This window comes from Eretmochelys imbricata, chromosome 3 (assembly GCF_965152235.1).
Source record: "Eretmochelys imbricata isolate rEreImb1 chromosome 3, rEreImb1.hap1, whole genome shotgun sequence".
NCBI classification, from domain to species: domain Eukaryota; kingdom Metazoa; phylum Chordata; order Testudines; family Cheloniidae; genus Eretmochelys; species Eretmochelys imbricata.
In genome coordinates this window covers 121,037,797-121,060,947 of record NC_135574.1, presented here as the reverse complement: position 1 = coordinate 121,060,947, position 23,151 = coordinate 121,037,797, and the positions used below count along the sequence as shown (strand labels likewise).

Sequence of the window (23,151 nt, the reverse complement as noted above, 5' to 3'; positions counted from 1 at the left end):
GGCCCCAGATTGAACATTTATAAGAAAACAAGTTCTCAAGCCAATAAAGAGTCAGCTGACATAACTGACAGAAGGAGAAACATGATTAATGAAGCTGTAAGTATAAAAGCTCTAAAACTGAGGAAAGGTTTACAAAAGTAGCAGCAGCTTAATTACTTCACTGCCTAAAGTACCACTCATATGTGGCTAAAAACATCTTCAATGCACCTCTGTGTTCTTGGTACAGCCCGACAACTAATTGTGAACTTTCTTGGGTGGACTGTTTTAGTGTTTTGTACAGCACCAAGCACAATGGGCTCCACTGTGACAAAAATAATAAATAGTGATTTACCAGCAGTGGCACATAAAGGACCACCACAGTTAACCTCAGCAGCTAAGATGTCACAAAAAGCAAATTAATGTTCTGATGAGTGCATTAACCTAAGAAATAAGAAAAGACTGCCAGCAGTATATTGTACAGAGCTTAAAAACCGCGTCTGAAAATACAGTACGTCTCTTCACAACACCAATAGTAAAAGGGTTGAAAACCCATGCAATTTAGCTTGCAAGCAAACAGCACTTGATATGTATGCCCCTGAAACGCGAACATTGTTATGCATCTGTTTTTAAACCCTATTCTAATATAAATTGCTCTTATTATGGAACCAGTTCTTCTCAATGGCTTCCTTGGACCACTTAAGTGTTAGTCATAGCATACTTTATAGGGCCTGTATTTACAGCATAACTGCTGAGCAGCCCTGGAACTGATGAAGGCAATCATGGTTTGACTATACAGATTTATAGGTTTGTTCTGGACATGAAGGAGGTTCTAGGAACGAGAAGGTCTGCACTAAATAGAAGGGGGTAGTGTACTTTTCTGTTATCATTTCAGCACACAGACACGACGGACAGCGTAATCCTCCACAAATACCCCACCCGTATATCTTCAGTCACTGGAGCCTGGTGTGTTTTTATGTAGTTGAAGGATTTGAATATTTTCACCCATAAGTTAATAAACCATTCAACCAGTGTCTTCCAAAGACCCCCATAAGCTAACATACTTTCCACTTTTATCTTTGCCTTTAGAGTTTGTTCTTACACTCGAATTGGAAGGTCTGAGCCTGGCTTGGTGCTTGGCTTGTTGAAGAATTCTCCCCTCCAGGCCAGCTGCAGAACTTCTCCCAAGAGCCTACTGCAGCAGACCACATAGTGCTCTTCTGACCCTGCAGAGGGGAGGCATGGATGGAAGGATCTAGGCAATGGATACCCAACCCCCAGTGCTCCTGTATCCCACCCTCCTTACGGTGGAGGGAGCTGAGTCCCTCCCCTATTCAGCTTCAACTTTCCACAGCAGAAACAAACTCTTCCTAGTATCTGAAAACCTTCCACACCTTAGAATTCCCAATCAATTTTAGGTTGGGTTTTGTGCCAAGGGACGAGGAAATCCTGAAACTGATCCCTCTGAGATTAACAGTGTCCCTAGTCCCTGAGAAATGCTCATTATGACACACAGGCACCAAGGCCAGCAGTAAAAGCGGTTTTCCTTCGAAAGACTTACACGATTGTTGGGCTTACCAAATTTCAGAGTAGAGGACAGCAGTCCTTGGCCTGAAGCCCACTCACTCATCCATATCAGAAAAACTGATCAACATAGCACATGTTACTGTCAGGCACTCTCCTGCAACGTGTGCTTAAAAATACACACAGAGAAGTCACCTGACTTATTTTGTTGTCTTTGAAAACCTTTCAGGAGCCTGCAGAATTATTTCTCCATCAGTTTTGTCCTTTTCCATCTGGCAAACAGCAATAACCCCCCTTTCCCTCAGTTGAAATGGAATTAAAGTTAAAGTAGCTCTTCTATTTAACAATTTCCAAAAAACACAACATGAACCTGTGTACACCAGCCTTTTTAACAGCAACACAACATTTGGAATAGAACTGGTTTATTAATGTTGTTGAAGAATAAACAGGGAACAAGAGAAAAGTTCCATCAAAACAGTGGATTCTCTGTTCCACTTGCACCTGAAGGAGAGGTAGTACTTTAGTAAATATATTTAAAAAAAAAAAAAAGGAGGATTTTCCCCTTCAGATTTGATTCCTAAAACCTAACAGTCTCCTTAAACACAGATTTTTTTTGTGATTGAAGGCAAACAAAAAACCATTGTTAAATGCCTTTTACTGACCATCACTATATTAGCAATGTAAGGAAAAAAAACACAACAGGCATCCTGGTGTAGAGCACAAAGATAGGAAAGATGTCCTTGAGATTTTTCCAGAAGATAATCTTTTACATGGCATACCATTGAGATCCTCCAAACACAAAGGCCAAAAGAGACCATGATGCCACAATCCCACAAATTCTGCAAGAGGAAGAAAGTTAAAATGTCATTAGGCTATTTCATAATCACACAACTAATCCCAAATGTAAAATGAGATTACTCCCTGAGCTGGGTCAGAGCTAATATTCTCCCTCCATCTGCACCACTATATCACTGGATTAACAAAGCATAGAAATTTTAATCTGTAATTGTCCCTGATATTCCAGAATTGAACTTTCAACACAGTTTTACCCTTCCCCACACTTGGTATTCCAGTACTGGGCTTCAGAAATCAGCATCTGTCAATTATGGTTTGGTGATGGCCACAAGGAAACATTTCCTTGGTGATCCAAGTCAAGATTGGAATCCAGAGACGGAAGATCATTTACACAGTGACCATTCTAAACCACCGCATAAAGCCTGCTTCTGAATGACATGTTTTAATGATGGATCTACAGTGTAACATTACTTAAAAGTAATTAACTGTTTCTCATACAAAGATGCAGGGCAAGCTAGTTCAGGGGGGAATATTATTCTTGACTCACAGCAGAAAGCACATGAGAGCATCGTCACTTACTGTAGCAAGCAGTTCACTTGTGGTGAGTGTCTCCAGTGGTGATAGAGTGAAATCCGCAGATTGGGGTGAGCTTTATAATCTCGCAGAACAACCCTGACACTAAGAAATAAATCATAATTACATTAGATACATCTTGCATGCGGCTCTTATTGCATTCTGAGGCTTGGGACATGAATCCCCTTAACTAAAAGTCAGCAGGACTGGAGTAAGAGGGCAAATAGGGGCAGCAGGGGGAGAGGATGAGAGGGTAAAGAATTAGAATTTTGATCACTTACTCCTTAAACTTATTGGAGAGCAACAGAAATTGGTTCTCGGTCAGTCGTCTGACATCAAACTTGCACAGAGCTTTTAATATTTGATAGATCTGTTCTTCATCCACCCCAGGCCACCCCCGAACACTGGCAATCAGAAGAGGTGGACGTTGGCTAGGGACATCTGTGCCAGAGAAATTCTGGAAAATGATGAAGTGAAATTAAGCCAGAGACTCTCAAATTTAATCCACATCTGACTGTGGAAATACTAAAAGTGTTATTTAAGATAATTAAACAAAACAGGCAAAAAGTGACATAGTGACTAAGCAATACCCACCTGTACAATACAAAGAAGTATTTTTTCATCTTCGGGCTCTTGTGGGCATGAACCATGAGAGCAAAACTTAAGTCACCAGAATGCATGTGAAAACAAAAATTCAAGGCAGCAACCTATCCTCTAACAAACTGTAGGAATCAGAAGCCTGGAAGTAGGGATACCTTAATACAGATGAGTACCTTTGAGTGCTTCCTGTATTTCCATCTCATTATAGGTGCTGAAATGGGGGAAAAGGCATCTTGGCTGCAGTTAAAAAGACTATGGGCTTGTCTTCATTATGGCACTAAATTGGTGATATGCAGTCGATGCCATGGCGTCAATTTAGCAGGTCTGGTGAAGATGCAGTAAGTCGATAGGAGAGTGGTCTCCTGTCAACATAATTAATCCACCTCAACGAGAGGCAGAAGCGATGTCAACATTTCCCGCTGACATAGCACGGTGTAGATACCGCGTTAAGTCGATGTAAGTTACATCACTCGGGGGGTGGGGGACAGTTTGTTTTTTTTTACACCCAGAGCAATGTAACTTACTTCGATTCATGCAGTGGTGTAGACAAGGCCCCAGGCCATTTGTAACTGGTGACAAAATGAATATAAATAACAGGGTAAAAATTCAGCACAACTGTTTATTTTAAAATGCTATTTGGACTGACACTGAGAAGTCACCCGCAGATAAAGATCCAGACACCAGCTGGCATTTTCTTTCACTCATGTGAGTGAGCAGATAGCCTACTAGCTTATACACCTGGGGATTCAGATACAATGAGGGTAAACATGATGCACTTTAAACTCACGATTTTTGAAACGCCAGCTCGGATCAGATTCACTTGGTTCAGGTACTTGGTTAATGCATTGAGATATTGAGAGAAAGAGGGACCATTCTCCAGCGTGTCACTATGTAGGAAAACAAAATAAAAAAAATAATTCAGTGATCTACACTATAGGGAAACGGCACAGTACTACAGCTTTAAGGAACTCCTAGCTACAGCAGACCTTTAAGGGAACAGGTGCAGGGGAAGTATGAAGGATTTATTTATTTAAAATATGAATATAGTGCTGGTAAAAGGAAACAGATTAACAGTCTTGCAGTATGAACTCCTCTGTGTACAGAACAGATACAGCACATACAAGGCAGATCAAGCTTCCCCAGAACCCCCCTGCCAGTGTACCTCAATCATAACAGAGGGAAAGACCACATCTACTGGTGCAAGGATAGTGCTGTTTCAACACCCATTTAACAACCTTGTTATTCTCAACAGAAGCCAACAAGTGTACCAAACAGTGGGAAGGGGACAAACATTCACTAGGAACTTGACTGAAGCCATCAGTTCATTTCCCCATAGCTGTCAGATGGTAAGACCATTTGGTCACAACCAGACTGAGCTGGATTTGAAACAATGACCAAAAGAAGGAATGATGCACAATTTCATTACCAGCCTCCCAGGCCATCAAACCCCTCAAGATTATTTTTTTAAACAAGGTTTCAGCCTTGAGACAAAAACTCTAACTTGCAGCTTTATAAAACAACAAGCTAATTATTTGGAGTAGTAGCATTTTGAATAATGTTTTATTCAAAAACCGGACAAAGTTGTTGAACAGAAAATCACAAGCGGACAGCTATTTTCTAAAAGAGCTATGACTGCAAGGTAATTCCCAAGGCAAAGAAGTTCATAAACACCACTCACCATGGCATCCTGCCTAGGAGCAAGTGGGCTAATTTCAAAAGAACTAAAAGGAGGAACAATGAAGAGGTGACATTACAAGAGTGCAGAAGCAAAAGCTAAGCAAATGTTCAATTTTAAAGAACTATATGTATGAATAATTTGGCAGTTTATCGTTAAGTAACGAGTACCTGTATTACCTACTATTGAATGAAAATGGTTACAGTGGAAGGAAAGCAATTCTTGAATTCTAACAGTTAAACCTTTAAGAAATGTCAGGTTTTACCTGATCCACAAAGAAATGCATCATAGGCCGCCTCATGGGGAGATTTCTTGTCAGCTAAGAGTCCAAAAAATGGAAAATAAATTAAAGCATCTCTAGAACACTGTGCAAACTACTTTGGGTCAAAATAATCCTTCTCTCACTAAGCATCAGATTACCCACAGTTTTCCTCTCTCATCTTTACACTTCTTACTATTCTAAACCTCCCCCCACACAGAATCCCTATACCCCTGCAGTCTCTGCTGCTCCTCAGCTTTCAAAATGACACTACCAAGGAGGCAACAGTTAGACCAGTGGCTGAAGAAAAGATGGCATCACATTTGAAGTTTTATTCCAGCAAACTTGCATTTATAAAAGGTCGGGATTGGAGTTAAAGGTGTGAATGGACAGGTTCCCCAGCACATGTTCATTTTGCCACACAGCTTCATTTCTGCCTTGAATTTGGATTCCCATGGAATAAAACAAAGACTCTTTATAGAGAAATGAAAATTTGCTTCATTTTACAGAACATACCATATTTTGAACAGTCACTTGCATGGGCAATCACCGGACATGTGGGGTTGGTGGGATTTAGGTCACTGTTGAAGAAAATTTGAAGTGTAAATTTTCATTCTTCCCCTATGCCTAAGGGTGGGAGAAATTTTTCAGCAAACACTCAAGCCACAGTGCAGCAAAAAAAAAAAAAGTATAAAAATATTGCACGACTGACTTTTGAAATACCCTTTCCAAGATGAAAAGGAGTGCTTGTGGCACTTTAGAGACTAACAAATTTATTTGAGCATAAGCTTTCGTGAGCTACAGCTCACTTCATCGGATGCATTCAGTGGAAAATACAGGTGGGAGATTTATATACATAGAGAACATGAAACAATGGGTGTTATCATACACACTGTAACGAGAGTGATCACTTAAGGTGAGCTATTACCAGCAGGAGAACGGGGGGGGGCGGGGGGAGGAAGGGGAACCTTTTCTAGTGATAATCAAGGTGGGCCATTTCCAACAGTTGACAAGAACGTCTGAGGAACAGTGGGGGGTGGGGGGCGGAATAAACAAGGGGAAATAGTTTTACTTTGTGTAATGACCCATCTACTCCCAGTCTCTAGTCAAGTCTCAGTTAATTCTATCCAGTTTGCAAATTAATTCCAATTCAGCAGTCTCTCGTTGGAGTCTGTTTTTGAAGTTTTTTTGTTGAAGAATTGCAACTTTTAGGTCTGTAATCGAGTGACCAAAGAGATTGAAGTATTCTCAGACTGGTTTTTGAATGTTATAATTCTTGACGTCTGATTTGTGTCCATTTATTCTTTTACGGAGAGACTGTCCAGTTTGACCAATGTACATAGCAGAGGGGCATTGCTGGCACATGATGGCATATATAACATTGGTAGATGTGCAGGTGAACGAGCCTCTGATAGTGTGGCTGATGTGATTAGGCCCTATGATGGTGTCCCCTGAATGGCTATGTGGACACAGTTGGCAACGGGCTTTGTTGCAAGGATAGGTTCCTGGGTTAGTGGTTCTGTTGTGTGGTGTGTGGTTGCTGGTGAGTATTTACTTCAGGTTGGGGGGCTGTCTGTAAGCAAGGACTGGCCTGTCTCCCAAGATCTGTGAGAGTTTTGGGTCGTCCTTCAGGATAGGTTGTAGATCCCTGATGATGCATTGGAGTGGTTGGGGGCTGAAGGTGATGGCTAGTGGCGTTGTGTTATTTTCTTTGTTGGGCCTGTCCTGTAGTAGGTGACTTCTGGGTACTCATCTGGCTCTGTCAATCTGTTTCTTCACTTCAGCAGGTGGGTATTGTAGTTGTAAGAATGATTGATAGAGATCTTGTAGGTCTGTCTGAGGGGTTGGAGCAAATGTGGTTGTATCGTAGAGCTTGGCTGTAGACAATGGATTGTGTGGTGTGGTCTGGATGAAAGCTGGAGGCATGTAGGTAGGAATAGCGGTCAGTAGGTTTCCGGTATAGGATTCTGGGTGGACTGCTCCTGAAGGTCGAAACAACAGACTGGACTTCTACATAGAGTGCTTCCGCCGACGTGCACAGGCTGAAATTGTGGAAAAGCAGCATCACTTGCCCCATAACCTCAGCCGTGCAGAACACAGTGCCATCTACAGCCTCAGAAACAACTCTGACATCATAATCAAAAAGGCTGACAAAAGAGGTGCTGTCGTCATCATGAATAGGTCAGAATATGAACAAGAGGCTGCTAGGCAGCTCTCCAACACCACTTTCTACAAGCCATTACCCTCTGATCCCACTGAGGGTTACCAAAAGAAACTACAACATTTGCTCAAGAAACTCCCTGAAAAAGCACAAGAACAAATCCGCACAGACACACCCCTGGAACCCCGACTTGGGGTATTCTGTCTGCTATCCAAGATCCATAAATCTGGAAATCCTGGACGCCCCATCATCTCAGGCATTGGCACCCTGACAGCAGGATTGTCTGGCTATGTAGACTCCCTCCTCAGGCCCTATGCTACCAGCACTCCCAGCTATCTTCGAGACACCACTGACTTCCTGAGGAAACTACAATCCATCGGTGATCTTCCTGAAAACACCATCCTGGCCACTATGGATGTAGAAGCCCTCTACACCAACATTCCACACAAAGATGGACTACAAGCCGTCAGGAACAGTATCCCCGATAATGTCATGGCAAACCTGGTGGCTGAACTTTGTGACTTTGTCCTCACCCATAACTATTTTACATTTGGGGACAATGTATACCTTCAAATCAGCGGCACTGCTATGGGTACCCGCAATGCCCCACAGTATGCCAACATTTTTATGGCTGACTTAGAACAACGCTTCCTCAGCTCTCGTCCCCTAATGCCCCTACTCTACTTGCGCTACATTGATGACATCTTCATTATCTGGACCCATGGAAAAGAAGCCCTTGAGGAATTCCACCATGATTTCAACAATTTCCATCCCACCATCAACCTCAGCCTGGACCAGTCCATACAAGAGATCCACTTCCTGGACATTACGGTGCTAATAAGCAATGGTCACATAAATGGCACCCTATTCTGGAAACCTACTAACTGCTATTCCTACCTACATGCCTCCAGCTTTCATCCAGACCACACCACACAATCCATTGTCTACAGCCAAGCTCTATGATACAACCACATTTGCTCCAACCCCTCAGACAGACCTACAAGATCTCTATCAATCATTCTTACAACTACAATACCCACCTGCTGAAGTGAAGAAACAGATTGACAGAGCCAGATGAGTACCCAGAAGTCACCTACTACAGGACAGGCCCAACAAAGAAAATAACACAACGCCACTAGCCATCACCTTCAGCCCCCAACCACTCCAATGCATCATCAAGGATCTACAACCTATCCTGAAGGACGACCCAAAACTCTCACAGATCTTGGGAGACAGGCCAGTCCTTGCTTACAGACAGCCCCCCAACCTGAAGTAAATACTCACCAGCAACCACACGCCACACAACAGAACCACTAACCCAGGAACCTATCCTTGCAACAAAGCCCGTTGCCAACTGTGTCCACATAGCCATTCAGGGGACACCATCATAGGGCCTAATCACATCAGCCACACTATCAGAGGCTCGTTCACCTGCACATCTACCAATGTGATATATGCCATCATGTGCCAGCAATGCCCCTCTGCTATGTACATTGGTCAAACTGGACAGTCTCTCCGTAAAAGAATAAATGGACACAAATCAGACGTCAAGAATTATAACATTCAAAAACCAGTCTGAGAATATTTCAATCTCTTTGGTCACTCGATTACAGACCTAAAAGTTGCAATTCTTCAACAAAAAAACTTCAAAAACAGACTCCAACGAGAGACTGCTGAATTGGAATTAATTTGCAAACTGGATAGAATTAACTGAGACTTGACTAGAGACTGGGAGTAGATGGGTCATTACACAAAGTAAAACTATTTCCCCTTGTTTATTCCGCCCCCCACCCCCAATGTTCCTCAGACGTTCTTGTCAACTGCTGGAAATGGCCCACCTTGATTATCACTAGAAAAGGTTCCCCTTCCTCCCCCCGCCCCCGTTCTCCTGCTTGTAATAGCTCACCTTAAGTGATCACTCTCGTTACAGTGTGTATGATAACACCCATTGTTTCATGTTCTCTATGTATATAAATCTCCCACCTGTATTTTCCACTGAATGCATCTGATGAAGTGAGCTGTAGCTCACGAAAGCTTATGCTCAAATAAATTTGTTAGTCTCTAAAGTGCCACAAGTACTCCTTTTCTTTTTGTGAATACAGACTAACACGGCTGCTACTCTGAAACCTTCCCAAGATGATTCATGGACCAGCTGGTAGGGCTCAAATTCCCAGAATTCAATGCTCACCTGCACAGGATTTCATAAATTTCTAGGAGGTTAGATGCTCGTGGAAACTGAAATTCCTGTAAGAGAACAAGGCAAGATATTTCTGATGTGCTGTGATGTTTTGGAAGAAAGGAACCACAGGATCAGAAAATAAAGCGAAACAGTCAGACCATATAAAAAGTGCTGTGCAAGCTTCCTATCCGCACTGTTTTTCCAGTTGTGCCCTTCAATGGGCAACTAACAACAGCAGGATTCAAGTCCTGGGATCCCATACAGCCAGGGTCTCAACGTCCTGGCCCGCGGGCCATCTGCGGCCCAAGAACCTCCTCGCTGCAGCCCGCAGAGGAGAGATGCAGGCAGACACACTGCCGGCAGTATCTGCTGTAGACGCCGCCCACCGCAGCTCCCATTGGCTGGGGGAGAGGGACAGAGACACCATCATTAGTTGCCCGGCAGAGTCAGCCATGAAGGCAGCATCACTTTTTTCCCCCCACAATGCATATAAACAGGTCAAAGTACCGAACACAACTATTTGATGCATGCCTTGCTGCAATCCTGAAGGTTTCAACTGCTCAGTCCCTGAGGCCAAACATCAACAAACTGACAGAACTGAAGCGTTGCCTGGTGTCTGGCAAACACTAAAAACTCTCTGGCAGGTGAAGAATTGTATAATGTTGTATGACAGTTTTATTATTTCTAAGAAATTCTAAATAAAAAAATACAATATAAACATTTTCTTTTCTGAACACCATCTTCAGTGACATTATTGGCCCGCTGGGAGGATTTGAGGACTGGCACTGGCCCTAAGGTAAATTGAGTTTGAGACCCCTGCCATAGAGTTTCTTCAGAAGAAGCAAACTCACTGCAGTACTCTTCACAATGTTAATTTAAAGATTAAGTTATGATGCTGTGATAGTCAAAATCTGGAATATCAGTCCCTGGATGCCATCTTGCTTCCCTGATGGAAGGACTGGAAATTATCCTATCTGTTCAGTACTACCTTTAAATCCTCTTTCCCCTGGAGCTGTACTACCTCTTCTGCCAAGAAGGTGTTCTAAGCTCCAAGTGACAGCTGAGTTATGAAGTGTTACAACAGCAATTCCTAAAATCAATATTAATAGATACTGCACTCTCAACTCCTCCACCCTCAAACTCAGGAACCATATTCTGGCAATGGAACACAAGTCGTCTGGAAGTCAGTCAACTTCAGAAGGGTCACTCAGTGACAGGGCATATTCTATCCAGTGCCCCCAGCTTTTTGTCCAATACTCAACTCCTGCAGAGTGACAACCAGGATCAGCATTCAAACCCCAAGTCCAAGCACTTGTACAACCCACTACTGGTTTGGGTACCACCGCTTTAGTGCAACATTTAAAACTGGTCCCTGCTCTATAACCAGAGAGTGATCAGGACCTTCTTTCCATCTAAGTGTGAGGCAAGTTTTATTTCCCAAAACAAAATTCCATATCTTACCTTCCAGATGGATTTTGTTACATTCTTGGTGTCTATGAGGACAGGAAACAGGCTGTGAATGTTCCTTTTAAACTCCTCATAGCTTTCTGAAAGAAAAATAATAAAGAAGCAAACATTCAGAAAAAAATATTACAGAACTGAGAAAAAAGAAACTCAGCACTCTATGCAGTAAACAAAGTTTAAGTATCTTTCTGGTCTTTTGCTCCATGGAAGAACCACACTGGGAGCATTCCGGAGGGACCAGGTCCTGCCCTAGAGGTGGGGGAGCCAGTGCAGTTATCTAGCATCAACCCAGTCACACTATGCGGAGTAAATGATGATCACTGAACATTCATGCTGCATTTCTGCCCAACGACTGAAAAAGCTGCTTTGGGGAGAGATGCACCAGCATTTGAAGGATGCTAAAGATTACACTACCTGGGAGAGGCTTGTAAAACTTGTCATGAAGATGCAGAAGGTCCATGAGCATGTTGTGTCCCACCACTGGCTACGGGGAAAGACATAAAACAGTATCAGCATGTTCCTACAGAAGGTAGGTCAAGTAACCAACTTCAGACCTGTTCAATAGCCCAACTTCTTTACTACAGGGGTAACACCCATACAAGCCTCTTCACAAGCTACAAGGCCTAGAACAGCATCACAGTGAGGCCAATGCCATCCCCAGCTGGGTTTGCCCTCTAGTGTAAACCTTAGGGTGAGGGGGACATTTATTGGTAACATTTTGTTTAAAAGAGGTCTGAGGAACTAGGAAGGGGAGACAATAGCCTTTAAAAATCTTTCTGGGCCAGCTGGCCCAGAAAGATTATTTTGGTTGTCAGATCTACAAACTTATTCTGGGATCTGAGCACCCAGGTGGGGTCTTTCTGCCCTATACATCACCAGAGATAAAGTTTCTGAAATTGGATCTTATTCAACAATGCTGCTCGGAACACAGGAATTCCAATACTCGATCAGGCCATTGGTCCACGTGGTGCAGTGTGCTGGCTCTGACAGTGGCCAGCACCAGATGTTTGAGAAAAATCTGCAAATGCACAATTATGTCAAAGTGGAATAACCTACCTGCAGGAATGTATCTGACTAACTCTCAGATGGTGGCTTATGCCTTGAAATGTGACAGGTTTTATTACTTCTGAACTTTTGGATTTTTTACAAATTGTTTGAAATGTACGAGTCAGAACAGAGCCTAGATTGCTCTCCCACAGGCGTGCTTGCTCTGCAGGGTATCAGGAATGCAACGCAGTAAAGTATGATTTTTAGATCAATAAAGTAAGAATGTTTTAATAGAATACACTTAAAGCACACCTGCTTACTTAACAGATCTGCTATGTTTAATAGCCATTTTTCTAGCCAAAATTACCCTTTAAACACTAAGTTGTTTTACTGACAGCTATGAAGGGGTTAACGAAGCCAGCCTGTGCAGCCACTCACTGCTTTGAATCTGTTTACTTAGCTCCATACAAAACATCTTGCATACTCCATCACCACCCTGCTACCATGGTAACAATCCAAGAATTCCAAAGGTGGGAATAGGGATGGTGAGTGTCACCTTCTTGGCTTCAACAAGGGTCTGGAAGAGGTTGGTGAAACCCCGGGCAGAGAGAAGAATGAGCTCCTTTCGGCAGCAGTCGTAAGAAGAGTTCTCCAGACACCAGCGATGCCGTGGACTCACCTTTTTCACCATCACCTGCAAGAAAAGAGTTACTACAACTCTGGAGAAATAACCTTGCACACATGCACACACACAATCAATATAAGCAGCTTGTCTGGTAGCCTGGTGTTAACGCTGAAAACAGGTTCAATTTTCAGACTCCCAAAGCTGTGGAGATAGCACTTCAATACAGAAGGTGAAGATGGTCTCTCTTCCGTCACTGAATGGCGATCAGCACCCAATTGATAAATTAAAATAACTCTGAAGGGAGTTACTTCCAGGCCTCCTTGGCTAGAAGGATGGTGGCCATAAAATAGGTTGCGTTTTTCAGGATGCGAGTGGGTAGCTATGGAATTTAAGTGCTCTTAGCGCTAGTAATATGTATTCGATTGACAACGCTGAAACAAGACGCCCTCTATCCATAAAACACGTATTGCAGGGACAGCAGCAATTCAGGTTTCGCCACACCAAAGTGCATCAACGCTGACTCTGAGGGCCCACACTTAGGTGTGAAATGGAAGCTCAGGAAATTTGTCCCATCTATAGCCTCTGTTTGAGAATAAGGGTGCTAGCTGCAATATTGATTTTTGTGGTATTTTTAAGCTTCTCCCTGGCATTTGACTGAGACCACTTGTTTCCTGAATATGCCATCCAATAGCCCTCATTTTTATTCAGTAAAGAGCGTGCCAGATTCAAGCTGATGACCTAGATGCGAGAGGCAGTGTAACATTACTGTTATAACAAACCAGCAACAGAATGGGTGAAAGTCTCCAAAGCTAATACAAGGGACAGTTTAACAATGAAAAAGCAACTACCGAAGACCAAATGTTCGCTTTTGTGGATACATGAGGCACTGGGTTTGAGAAGCCTGGAAATTCTGAGAGTCATTTCAGACTTTGCCGAAGAACGACCCTTCTGGAAGAGGAGGCTTTGGGATTGTGGGAGAAACAGAGGCCAAAGCTTCCCAACCCATGGGATCCCAGAAAAGGGAACCTGGTTCAGCCCCTTAGCACGGTTCCTTTGCAAGCTCCCTCCTCCTCCAGGAACCTTTCCATTAAAGCACAACCAAGATTTCAGAATCCCAGCAGGAAGGACAGGCGCACACATATCTAAAACAGAAGTCCTACCCTCCAAAGGGCTTCATTTCCAACTTACCTTCTGATCTCCAAAAGGCTCTGTCCAAACATCTGGAATTGCCTGTCTCAGAATCAGCTGTACCTCAAATAGCTGAAAACCTGAGACCAGAAACCGAGAGAAAGATTTAAAGCTGGGGAGGAGTTTGCTTGGTAGAACAAGAATGTTTTTCAATGGAAGAATAAAATATCAGTGTGGAAACCAAGATAAAAATTAAATATTTAGGGCATACAACAATCCAGAAAAGAGGGCTGATGATCTGAGTCATCCCTATTTCAAATTATTTTAAAAATACCTTTGAATATATATCTTAGAACATTTCCATGCAAAGGGCACAAAATCGAGCCAGAAAACCTTACAACGAGGAAAGCTGTCAGACTTACTACTCCCAGCCCTGGAAAATCCACCTCAGTTCCAGAAACAGCCACTGATACCAACCTACCTCCAGAAAAAAAGCCCTTCCACAACAGAGCTCATCATAATGACAAAAGAGGAGCAACAGAGCAGAGAGATGAAAACACGAAAGGAACCAGAAGGCCTGGCAGCAGCAATGGTGGGCTGGGTATGTTTTTTTTAAAAGTGAAAAAGAAAGAGTGTTACAAGACAGGCAGCTATGTAAGTGGGCTGAACAAGCAGCAATCCCCATATATTCAGAAAAGGTACTGCAGCCACTGAGAAATCACAAATGAGGAAGGAATCCTATTTCATACCACTAATATTATGTAGAACCATAGAGTCTCCCTCTTCTGCTGATGGCACCCAGCATGTCACATCATCAATCACCTTTTTCACTTTATCCTTGTCCAAAGTGCTGAAATGAAAAGAAAAAAAGTGAGAAAGCTGCAAAAGCAGTGCCAAGCAAGACTCCACTTTAAAGAGGTGGCCCCCTTCCCTCCTGCTGTAGTCATTCTGTGGAGCAACTGACAGCACCATCCTGTGACCTTTCACCGGACTCTATATATTCCCCAAGGGAACAGAAATGGCAATGAGACATTCTCTCAGTTTCAGTAGTCCTACAAAATGTAAACTGAGTGAAAAGTGAAGGTGAAATACTAACAGAAATCACTGGAGGAGCAATGGCTTTGGAAGAGCTTTACCTGCGAACTTTCCAGTTTCCAGCTAAGAGCCCTTGCTGAAGTTTCTTCTCCTGAACCTGATTCATATATGGGATTCCATCTTTCAGAAACTGAACAGGGGGGGAAAGGGGTTTATTTATCATAGGATTTTCTGGTGTTAAATTAGAAAAAAAGTATGAAGTATTTATTTGTGAAATCTGTCATTTCTAATATGATTGCCTTCCCCCATTCCTTTCTCAAAATGCTTCCAAAATTTTTTTAAAAAGTCCAAAGTTCAACAGTAATCCAACTTGTATGCATATGCAAAGGAAGGGAAAGGTTTTATTTTAGGATTCCAAAGGGTTCACAGGTACAGAGAGGGAAAAACTGAATTATGAAAGACTGTGCATGAAAGATAAAATTGAAATCCTGACCATTTGTGATTATTTAAGAGCCGACAGAAAAAGTACTCAGTGTCAGGATTCTAATCTAGGTTTTCAGGACAAATTCCAGCTCTTTAATTACATTCAATTTAATTAAATTCTCCAGCCATTTCAACTGGGTACTATTTTCTTCACTCCCTGCCACGAACTGTTGGATAGCGCTGCTGTATACTTATGGCACTACCTTCCACCTTGGAGATGGTGGAACATCATAGACAGGTAAAGTTATATTTAGCTAAGAGTTCAAGTTTCTTTGAAATTATCAGATGATAATAAATTCAGTACCCATTTTCTTATCTGCGTACCCAAGCTTCCCACTCCTACACAGGGTCTTACGTCTTCTGTGCAACTGAGTATGCTGGACCACATCTAATAGCCAATGAAATGACACTTAAGACACAAAAACTCTACTTCAGTGTATGAGGCCTGGAGATATTCACCCATCATGCAGACCCCACCTGGATAGCGTGGTTTGCAGACTCGGTGAGAAATGGGAGAGTAGCATAGGCGTCGACTTCTGCTGGCACCGGTGGGTGCTCGACCCCCCTCTGCCCCTTCCTGCCCTGCTCCGCCCCCTCCTGCCCTGCCCCCATTCCAACCCCTTCCCCATAGTCCACGCTCCAACTTCGCCCCCTCCCTGCCCCTATTCCAACCCATTCCCCAAATCCCCGCCCTGCCCCACCTCTTCCCCTGAGCGTGCCACGTTCCCATTCCTCCCCCTCCCTCCTGGAGCTTGTTATGCAGCGAAACAGCTATTTTGCAGCGGCAAGCACCGGGAGGTAGCCGGAGAAACAGGGACATGGTGCACTCAGGGGAGAAGGCGGAGGTGAGGTGGGGCGGGGAGTGGGGAGTTGAGCTTGGCTGCCGGTGAGTGCAGAGCACCCACTAATTTTTTCCCATGGGTGCTCCAACCCTGGAGCATCCATGGAGTCGGTGCCTATGGAGACTAGGGAGGAAGGGACACATGTGACCTGCCATGTGCTTTATTTATTCAAAGGCTGGCTGTGCCGGGATACCAGTAAAGACAGGCATTTACCTCTCTGCTGATGAGGAGATGGGAAGTACATGGAGATGCCCTGTGGCCAGTGGCAGCTAAGGTTGGTGTCACAGGGCAGTAAGGAGGTGCCCAGTGACCAACTGCAACAATGTGAAGCAGCAGTACAGTGTCCACAGGGTTAGTTAGGGGTTCAATTTAGTAACCATTGGCAAAGATGTGGTTATTGCCCCCTGGTCATGGAACAGCTCAGTGTCCAAAGCCCTGTATTGCTACTGACACACAACAGAACAAACCCAACCCAAGTGTTCAAAGCAGCCATTGTACTGAAAAAGTAGCGAGCTGCTGCTTGCACAAGGAATGCAGAGTTTTTGGGATATTTTTCCTTAATACTTCCCCACAACTACATAAGCCTCCTCCGCTCTAGTCACTTACAACAGAGAACATACCTTATTATAGTCAAAACCGTAATGTGTCAGGAACTGAATGCTAGACGCCTGGAAAGAGAATTCAGAGTCCATGACTCCAAATGTTGTGGGGAAGAGGAAGAAGTTATAGCAGCGTGCAACATACCTATAACGAAAAACAAAGATGCCTAAAACAGGATCACAAGGAACCATTACACAGAGGAGCCTGAGAACCTCCAGCATGGAATCTCAACTGCATTATCTCTATTGTAAGAGACAGCTATGAACTTATTTAGAAAGAATACTTTTTTTTTACTTACTTGTTTGATTTTTCATTTGAAAATATAGACAACCCTGAAAGAAACAAACACAAACTGAAGTCTTAGTACTGAGAGCTGGGTGTTACTCCTCGGTCTCCTGAATACTGATATTGTGAAAATTAAATAGCGGATGCAGGAGTTCTCCTTGCTATGCCATTTTAGTCATACACTAAAGCTGCTGCACTAGAATTTTACTAACCTCCAGATCACTGCCAGGTTACAAAGGGGTGGCATGAACATGGGTCCCCAGATAGTTAAACAGAAATAAGATTTTAGGGCTCATTGGGAAGACAAGTTAATCTTCAGTAAGAAGCAGCCCTTACTGAAAAAGGACTAAGCAAAGGAAGAGAAGAGGAAAATTATTGAGCTACAACCATGCAGTAGCTTTACAGGCCTTTCTACTCTACATGCAGTGTTGTAACGAAGTCCCCCAACACTAACTGATCTCCTCAGACCACAATAAATACTCTGATAATCTAAGACTTTAAAGGTGACCTGCAAACCATTTTTAAAGATGGAGTTTGGAACTTTAATTAATTTCATTGTGAAACATACTCCCCTTCCAACACCCTAAAAATGAAGCATCCTAACTCTATTGTTTTTAAACATTAGAAATATAAATTCTTGTTTTCCCTTGGTATTGACGAAGATGCCTTACAGGAGGCATACTAACAGCTCACAGTGTGACTAGAAAAGGTGGCTGAATCTATAGTAAAGACATTTTTAATTCAAAATATTAGTCATTGAAGTTAAATAGGTGTTAACCAAAAAAAAATTACACCATCTAACTAAATATCTTAGTACTTCTAATTTTCTCAGCGTTCAGTCTCTTGTAGTGTCAAAATTTCACTAGTTTTTGAGTCAGAGTGTCTTTAGGCACAGGCAATCTAGACAAGTCCTGAATTTCTAATGTAAAAAGTAAGCAGAAAAACATTAAAAAGAGAGCAAGAAAACAAACTTTAAGATTTCTGTGTGTCATAAAAGAAATAAGGCACAAGTACATTTTCCCCATTGCAGGTCACCTTTAAATTGCTTCAGGTACAGACATACCTGGGTCAAAGTATACGGATGTTTAAATGGATGAGGACAAAAATGAAGCTCCTTCCAGAACACCACTCTACCTTTACAGCCAGAAGGAGCTTCAGCAGGGAAGGTTCAAATATCTCCTTGGCATCCCTACATTGGTTCAAAACACTCTGCAGCCCAGGAAACAGATGCAGAGATCGTAATCTAGCTGGCCTTTATTTAGAGACATTGTCAAAAAGTTGATACGTCCTCGTTTCTGTCTCCCCCAAATCAAACTGTGCTTAAAGCCAGTACCTCAGTCCTCAAGAGAAGCCCCTACAATAGTAACCTAAAATGCCAGAGGACAAAATGAAGTTTTATAAAGCAGCATATTTCATTGTCTAACCTTAGAAAATATTATTTTCTCTAGCACCTTCCATTTGAGAATCTGAGTTATTTATTAACATTAACCTCACAAAACCCCAGTGAGCTAGGATTACTCCCATTTTACACGGGAGACTATTAAGGCACAGAAAGGTTATATTTCTTGCTTACAGTCACATTGCAAGTCAATGACAGAGTCTGGAACAGAACCTAGAATGACTGACTTCCATTACATTTTTCTTTAAAGATGACAGATACCTTAAGTGTTTTTTAAAATAAATTTGCAGCAATATAAAGTAGACTGAAAATTCTTGCATAGCCAACCTGACTTTAAACTACTTAAGATGTATGTATGTTGATCATAGGCGCCGATTCCACGGGGTGCTCTGGGGCTGGAGCACCTACAGGGAAAAATTAATGGGTGCTCTGCACCCACTGGCAGCCAAGCTCCCCTCTTCCCTCCCCCCTGAGTGCGCCACGTCCCCAATCCTCCGCCTACCTTTGAGTGTTTCCTGCCCGGCCACCACCAATAAGCTGTTTGGCAGCGTTAGCATGCTTTCGGATGGCGGGGGAGGAGTGGGAACGTGGCGTACTCAGGGGAGGAGGCAAGGAAGAGGCAGGAATGGGGCGGGGACTTTGGGGAAGGAGTTGGAATGGAAGTGGGAAAGAGGTGGGGCCTAATGGAAGCAGTGGAGTGGGGGCAGGGCCAAGGGCAGAGTTGCAGGGGGTTGAGCCCACGGGAAAGAGGGGAAGTCGGCACCTATGATGCCGATAACATTATTCCTTAATAAAAAGGGATCTAGCATGGTGGACAACCAGTGCAAACACAGCAGACAAGCAAAAACAGAATTGCAAACCTTTATCCCTCTCAGAAAGTCCCACAATCCTCTAGTAGACTAGATGCTATGTGTTAGCCAAATTCAACTAGTTTGTGAAATGCTAGTAAATACTTAGCAAGAAGTGGGATTTTATCTTTTCTGACAACAATGAAAAAAGATCTCACCGAGCTGATTGACCGTGAACTTCTGAACACTCCGTCTGGCCTTCAGATACCACTCAGCAGGTGAATCGAAGAGACTATTAAACAATCAGAGGGGGGGGGGGGGGAGAAATACTCCCGTGATGTACTGTTTTACTTTTTCATCGCAACTTCTACCATTATTTTAACTCACTAGATCATATGACATTTTGAATGTGACATCTTTACCTGGGCTGCTTGCCTTGTGGAAAGACTGAATGTAAACCTGTGAATTCCATATCGAACCCTGTAGAGACAGAACACACAAAAAAAAGATTCCAAAATGTGAATCTGCCTTTCTGTAACCTTTTGTACTAACGACAAATAGACAAAGGAGTGATCTAAGCTCCCAACATGGTACTAAGAAAATTAAATCCCCCCTAACTTTTCCCTTTAACCCATTAATTATTCAGCCAGTCAGCAGTTGGGTAGGGCATTACTCCTTCAAAACAAAAAGTGTGCTTCACAATTTGGACATTCATTTGAGGTTTACTCATCCCTGAATGTAGCATTAAGACACATAGTTGCATTAGACAGCATAGCATGTTAGGGCCAAAAGGAAAAAAAAGTACAGTATGTTTAATCAGCACCATGTGGCCAACACAAGCTCACCAAGACCAGCAATGCAAACACGAGCTGGGCTTATTCTCCACATGGGGTTCACTACCTTTCTCAGCCAAAATTGAAGCTTTATTTCTGGGAGCAGTCTAAAATACCAGTACATACATATTGTACATTTTTCTGTCTTTTCAATATTAATAGAACAATCTTATTTCTGCATAAATTAGAAGTACACACTCCTAATATGAAACTACTTTCACATACTCGTGAGATATAGTTTAGTTAGATGATTTTCTATACTATTCCTCACTACTGACAATCACTGACAGGAAAGATTGCAATCACATTGTCTATCTGAGGCGGCACAGCAGAGGCAAAGACCAGGGACAGGAAATGGACAATTAATAGTAATGCATTCTAGTGTTCATAGTTACAATTGAGGTGAAAATGTTATGTGGATGGATAAGGTGCTCTCCTAGGCTAAGCCTACACCAGGAGCGCTTTGTTGATATAGCTATAGAAGTACACTATACTGGCAATACACCCCTAATGTAACATAGCGTATACTGGCAGAATGATGAGCCTATACCAGCCCCCGCCAGCAACGTAAATATCTAACACAAACGCAGTTTTGCTGGTATAACTGCGTCTACACTAGAGGCTTCTGCTAGCTCAGATACGTCAGCCAGAAACCGGAACTCATCACCCCTCTCTCTGACCAACATACCTCTGCCTGCAAAATTTTGTAGTGTAGACCTGGCCCTCGGCTCTCCATTCACCCCAGGCATCAGCACAGAGTACAAGTTGTTTGGATGCCTCAGCTGTAGCTGTACTATACTTTCCAATAATCTGAAGCTTAAGATTAACTCTGAACTTTAAAAAAAAGATAACTACAACATCCTTGTAAGGGTGTATATTTTTACTTTTAAGTTACATATGTATTCTTCTCCCAACCTTACCTCCTGTTTAACAGTTACTGAATGGAAAGTAACTTGTGCTTCATTTATAGATCAGGGAAAAGGGGAACATTTCGAAGACAATGGTGGAGAGAGTGGGAGAAAACAAAACGACATTTTTTCCTACTGTTTCAATGAAGTCACACAAATGAGGGTCATTCTTGTCAGTTGCCAGCTTGTGGAGATCAAGGAGTGACTGGTTCACATTCTTTTCCAGGTGCACACTAACTGTGATACGATTATATACACACTAGTGATTATTAAAATCTTAAATAGAAAACTGGAAGAAACACCTAGGGTGGCTAGTCTACACTATAAAGTATAGCTATACTGGCAAATCCTTGCAGCAGAGATGCAGTTTATGCAAGCAAAAGAACTCCTTGTGCTGTTAAAGGCATTAAATCACCTCGCCAAATGACGTCATGCCGCAATAGTTATTTCACTGTGTGCGATTTTTTTCACATTCCTGACATAGCTATGGCAGCAAAGCTTGAGACACTCTGCTCTACCAGTTCTCTGAACAAAATAAGCTATGCCAGCAAAAGAACTCAGATACATAGCTACACTGGTAAATCTTTTATACTGCAGACAAGGCTTAAGACTGAACTCCTTTTCCAATCCTTTGTTGTAATCATTCATGATGAAGAGGCAAAGTGAGATAGCAGAGATCACTGGAATTGGGATGGAAGGGGGAAAGAATTCTTAAGTCTTATAAAAATGTTTCTTATTTGTTACCATGGTGCAATCCTTTCCCTACATGATTATAACTGGCTCTACCTACCTTTCAATACAAAATGTGCACACACACACACACACAAAAAAGATTAGATGAATAAAGGGGCAGTAGAGGCAGTTTTGCTTTAGTACTTTTCAGCTTCCTCTTTGACAGCACTTCTGTACCTTTCTAGAGGTGTCTCAGAGGTTTCTCTATAGGCTTTCAGAAGGGAACCACACATCTTCATCAGCACCCAATTTTTTTTCCTTGATACCTACTGCACAAAGAGACCCAACTTTGTGCCTATGCCTCTTTCTGCAATATGCAATGGAAACGGAAAAAATCCAGTTTCCCTTGTCACATTTGGCAGTAGAAGCATTGGTGCTGGAACCAGGGGTGCTGCTGCATCCCCTGGCCTGAAGTGGTTTCCATCAATGGTCCAATGGCTCTCAGCACCCACTATACAAATTGTTCCAACACACAACACCCCTGAATGGAAGAGGGCTCGGGAAAAAATCGGGTGCGTGTGGGGGAAGGGGGGGCAGAGACAGTATTTATCAACTGCGGGCCAAGCACCAGGAAAGGCCAATCCATTAGTCAGGACCCGATCTGGCAGCGGAGCTCAGCAGGGGCGCATCCCGCACGGTTTGGCGCCATGGGCCAGAGGCAAGTCACCAGGGGAGGGGATGCCTCTGGCGCTCCAGTCACGGCCCTGGCTCTCGGCTCGGACCGGGCTGCCCGAATCACGCCGCCAGGAGCGCTCCCTCCCGCGGCCCAGTGTGAACAGCCACTTTCGCTCCGGGCAGCGAGCCCGGCGGCAGCTAGCAGGTGTGAGAGGTCCCACGTCTCCCCGCCCGCAGGGGGAGCAGGCAGCGGGCGGCTCCCGGCCCGCGGTAAACGGCCGGCCGGGGGGGGAGGGTCCGGCCCGCCGCCCGGCTCCAGGCGGGGCCCCTCACCCAGGAAGTCGCAGCCCAAGACCAGCGCCTGCAGGTGGGGCAGGCTCTGCGCGAACTGCCCGGTCCCCAGCTCCATCCCCGCCGCTCCCGCGCGAGGACGGAGCAGACAAACCGGCGCTCGGGGGGAGTTCCCGGGCCGCAACTAGCGCCTCACCGGCACGCCTGCTTGATTGACAAGAACAGCAGCGAATCAGCGCTCGGTTAGGAACGTCAGCACCATCCTCTCCCTTCTTTCCCTCCATAATGACAGGTTTCGGAGTAGCAGCCCTGTATTCGCAAAAGGAACAGGAGGACTTGTGGCACCTTAGAGACTAACCAATTTATTTGAACATAAGCTTTCGTGAGCATCCGA

General features: G+C 43.5%; 1 protein-coding gene across 1 annotated transcript; it reads right to left on the bottom strand.

Annotated features, from left to right (window-relative positions):
• Nucleotides 1–1,917: 1,917 nt before the first annotated feature.
• On the bottom strand, nt 1,918–22,882 carry PNLDC1 (PARN like ribonuclease domain containing exonuclease 1). The gene is made up of 20 exons (XM_077811803.1): nt 22,800–22,882; nt 19,801–19,858; nt 19,597–19,670; nt 17,205–17,238; nt 16,927–17,050; nt 15,769–15,852; nt 15,083–15,171; nt 14,696–14,796; nt 14,007–14,086; nt 12,750–12,887; nt 11,621–11,690; nt 11,204–11,289; nt 9,752–9,807; nt 5,919–5,983; nt 5,409–5,462; nt 5,147–5,189; nt 4,256–4,355; nt 3,150–3,325; nt 2,875–2,973; nt 1,918–2,339 (listed from the first exon to the last, which is right to left on the bottom strand). Exons 1-20 carry the CDS (start codon nt 22,873–22,875, stop codon nt 2,267–2,269), a joined length of 1,680 nt encoding a protein of 559 aa, XP_077667929.1. The 5' UTR covers nt 22,876–22,882; the 3' UTR covers nt 1,918–2,266.
• Between the last annotated feature and the right edge of the window lie 269 nt (nt 22,883–23,151).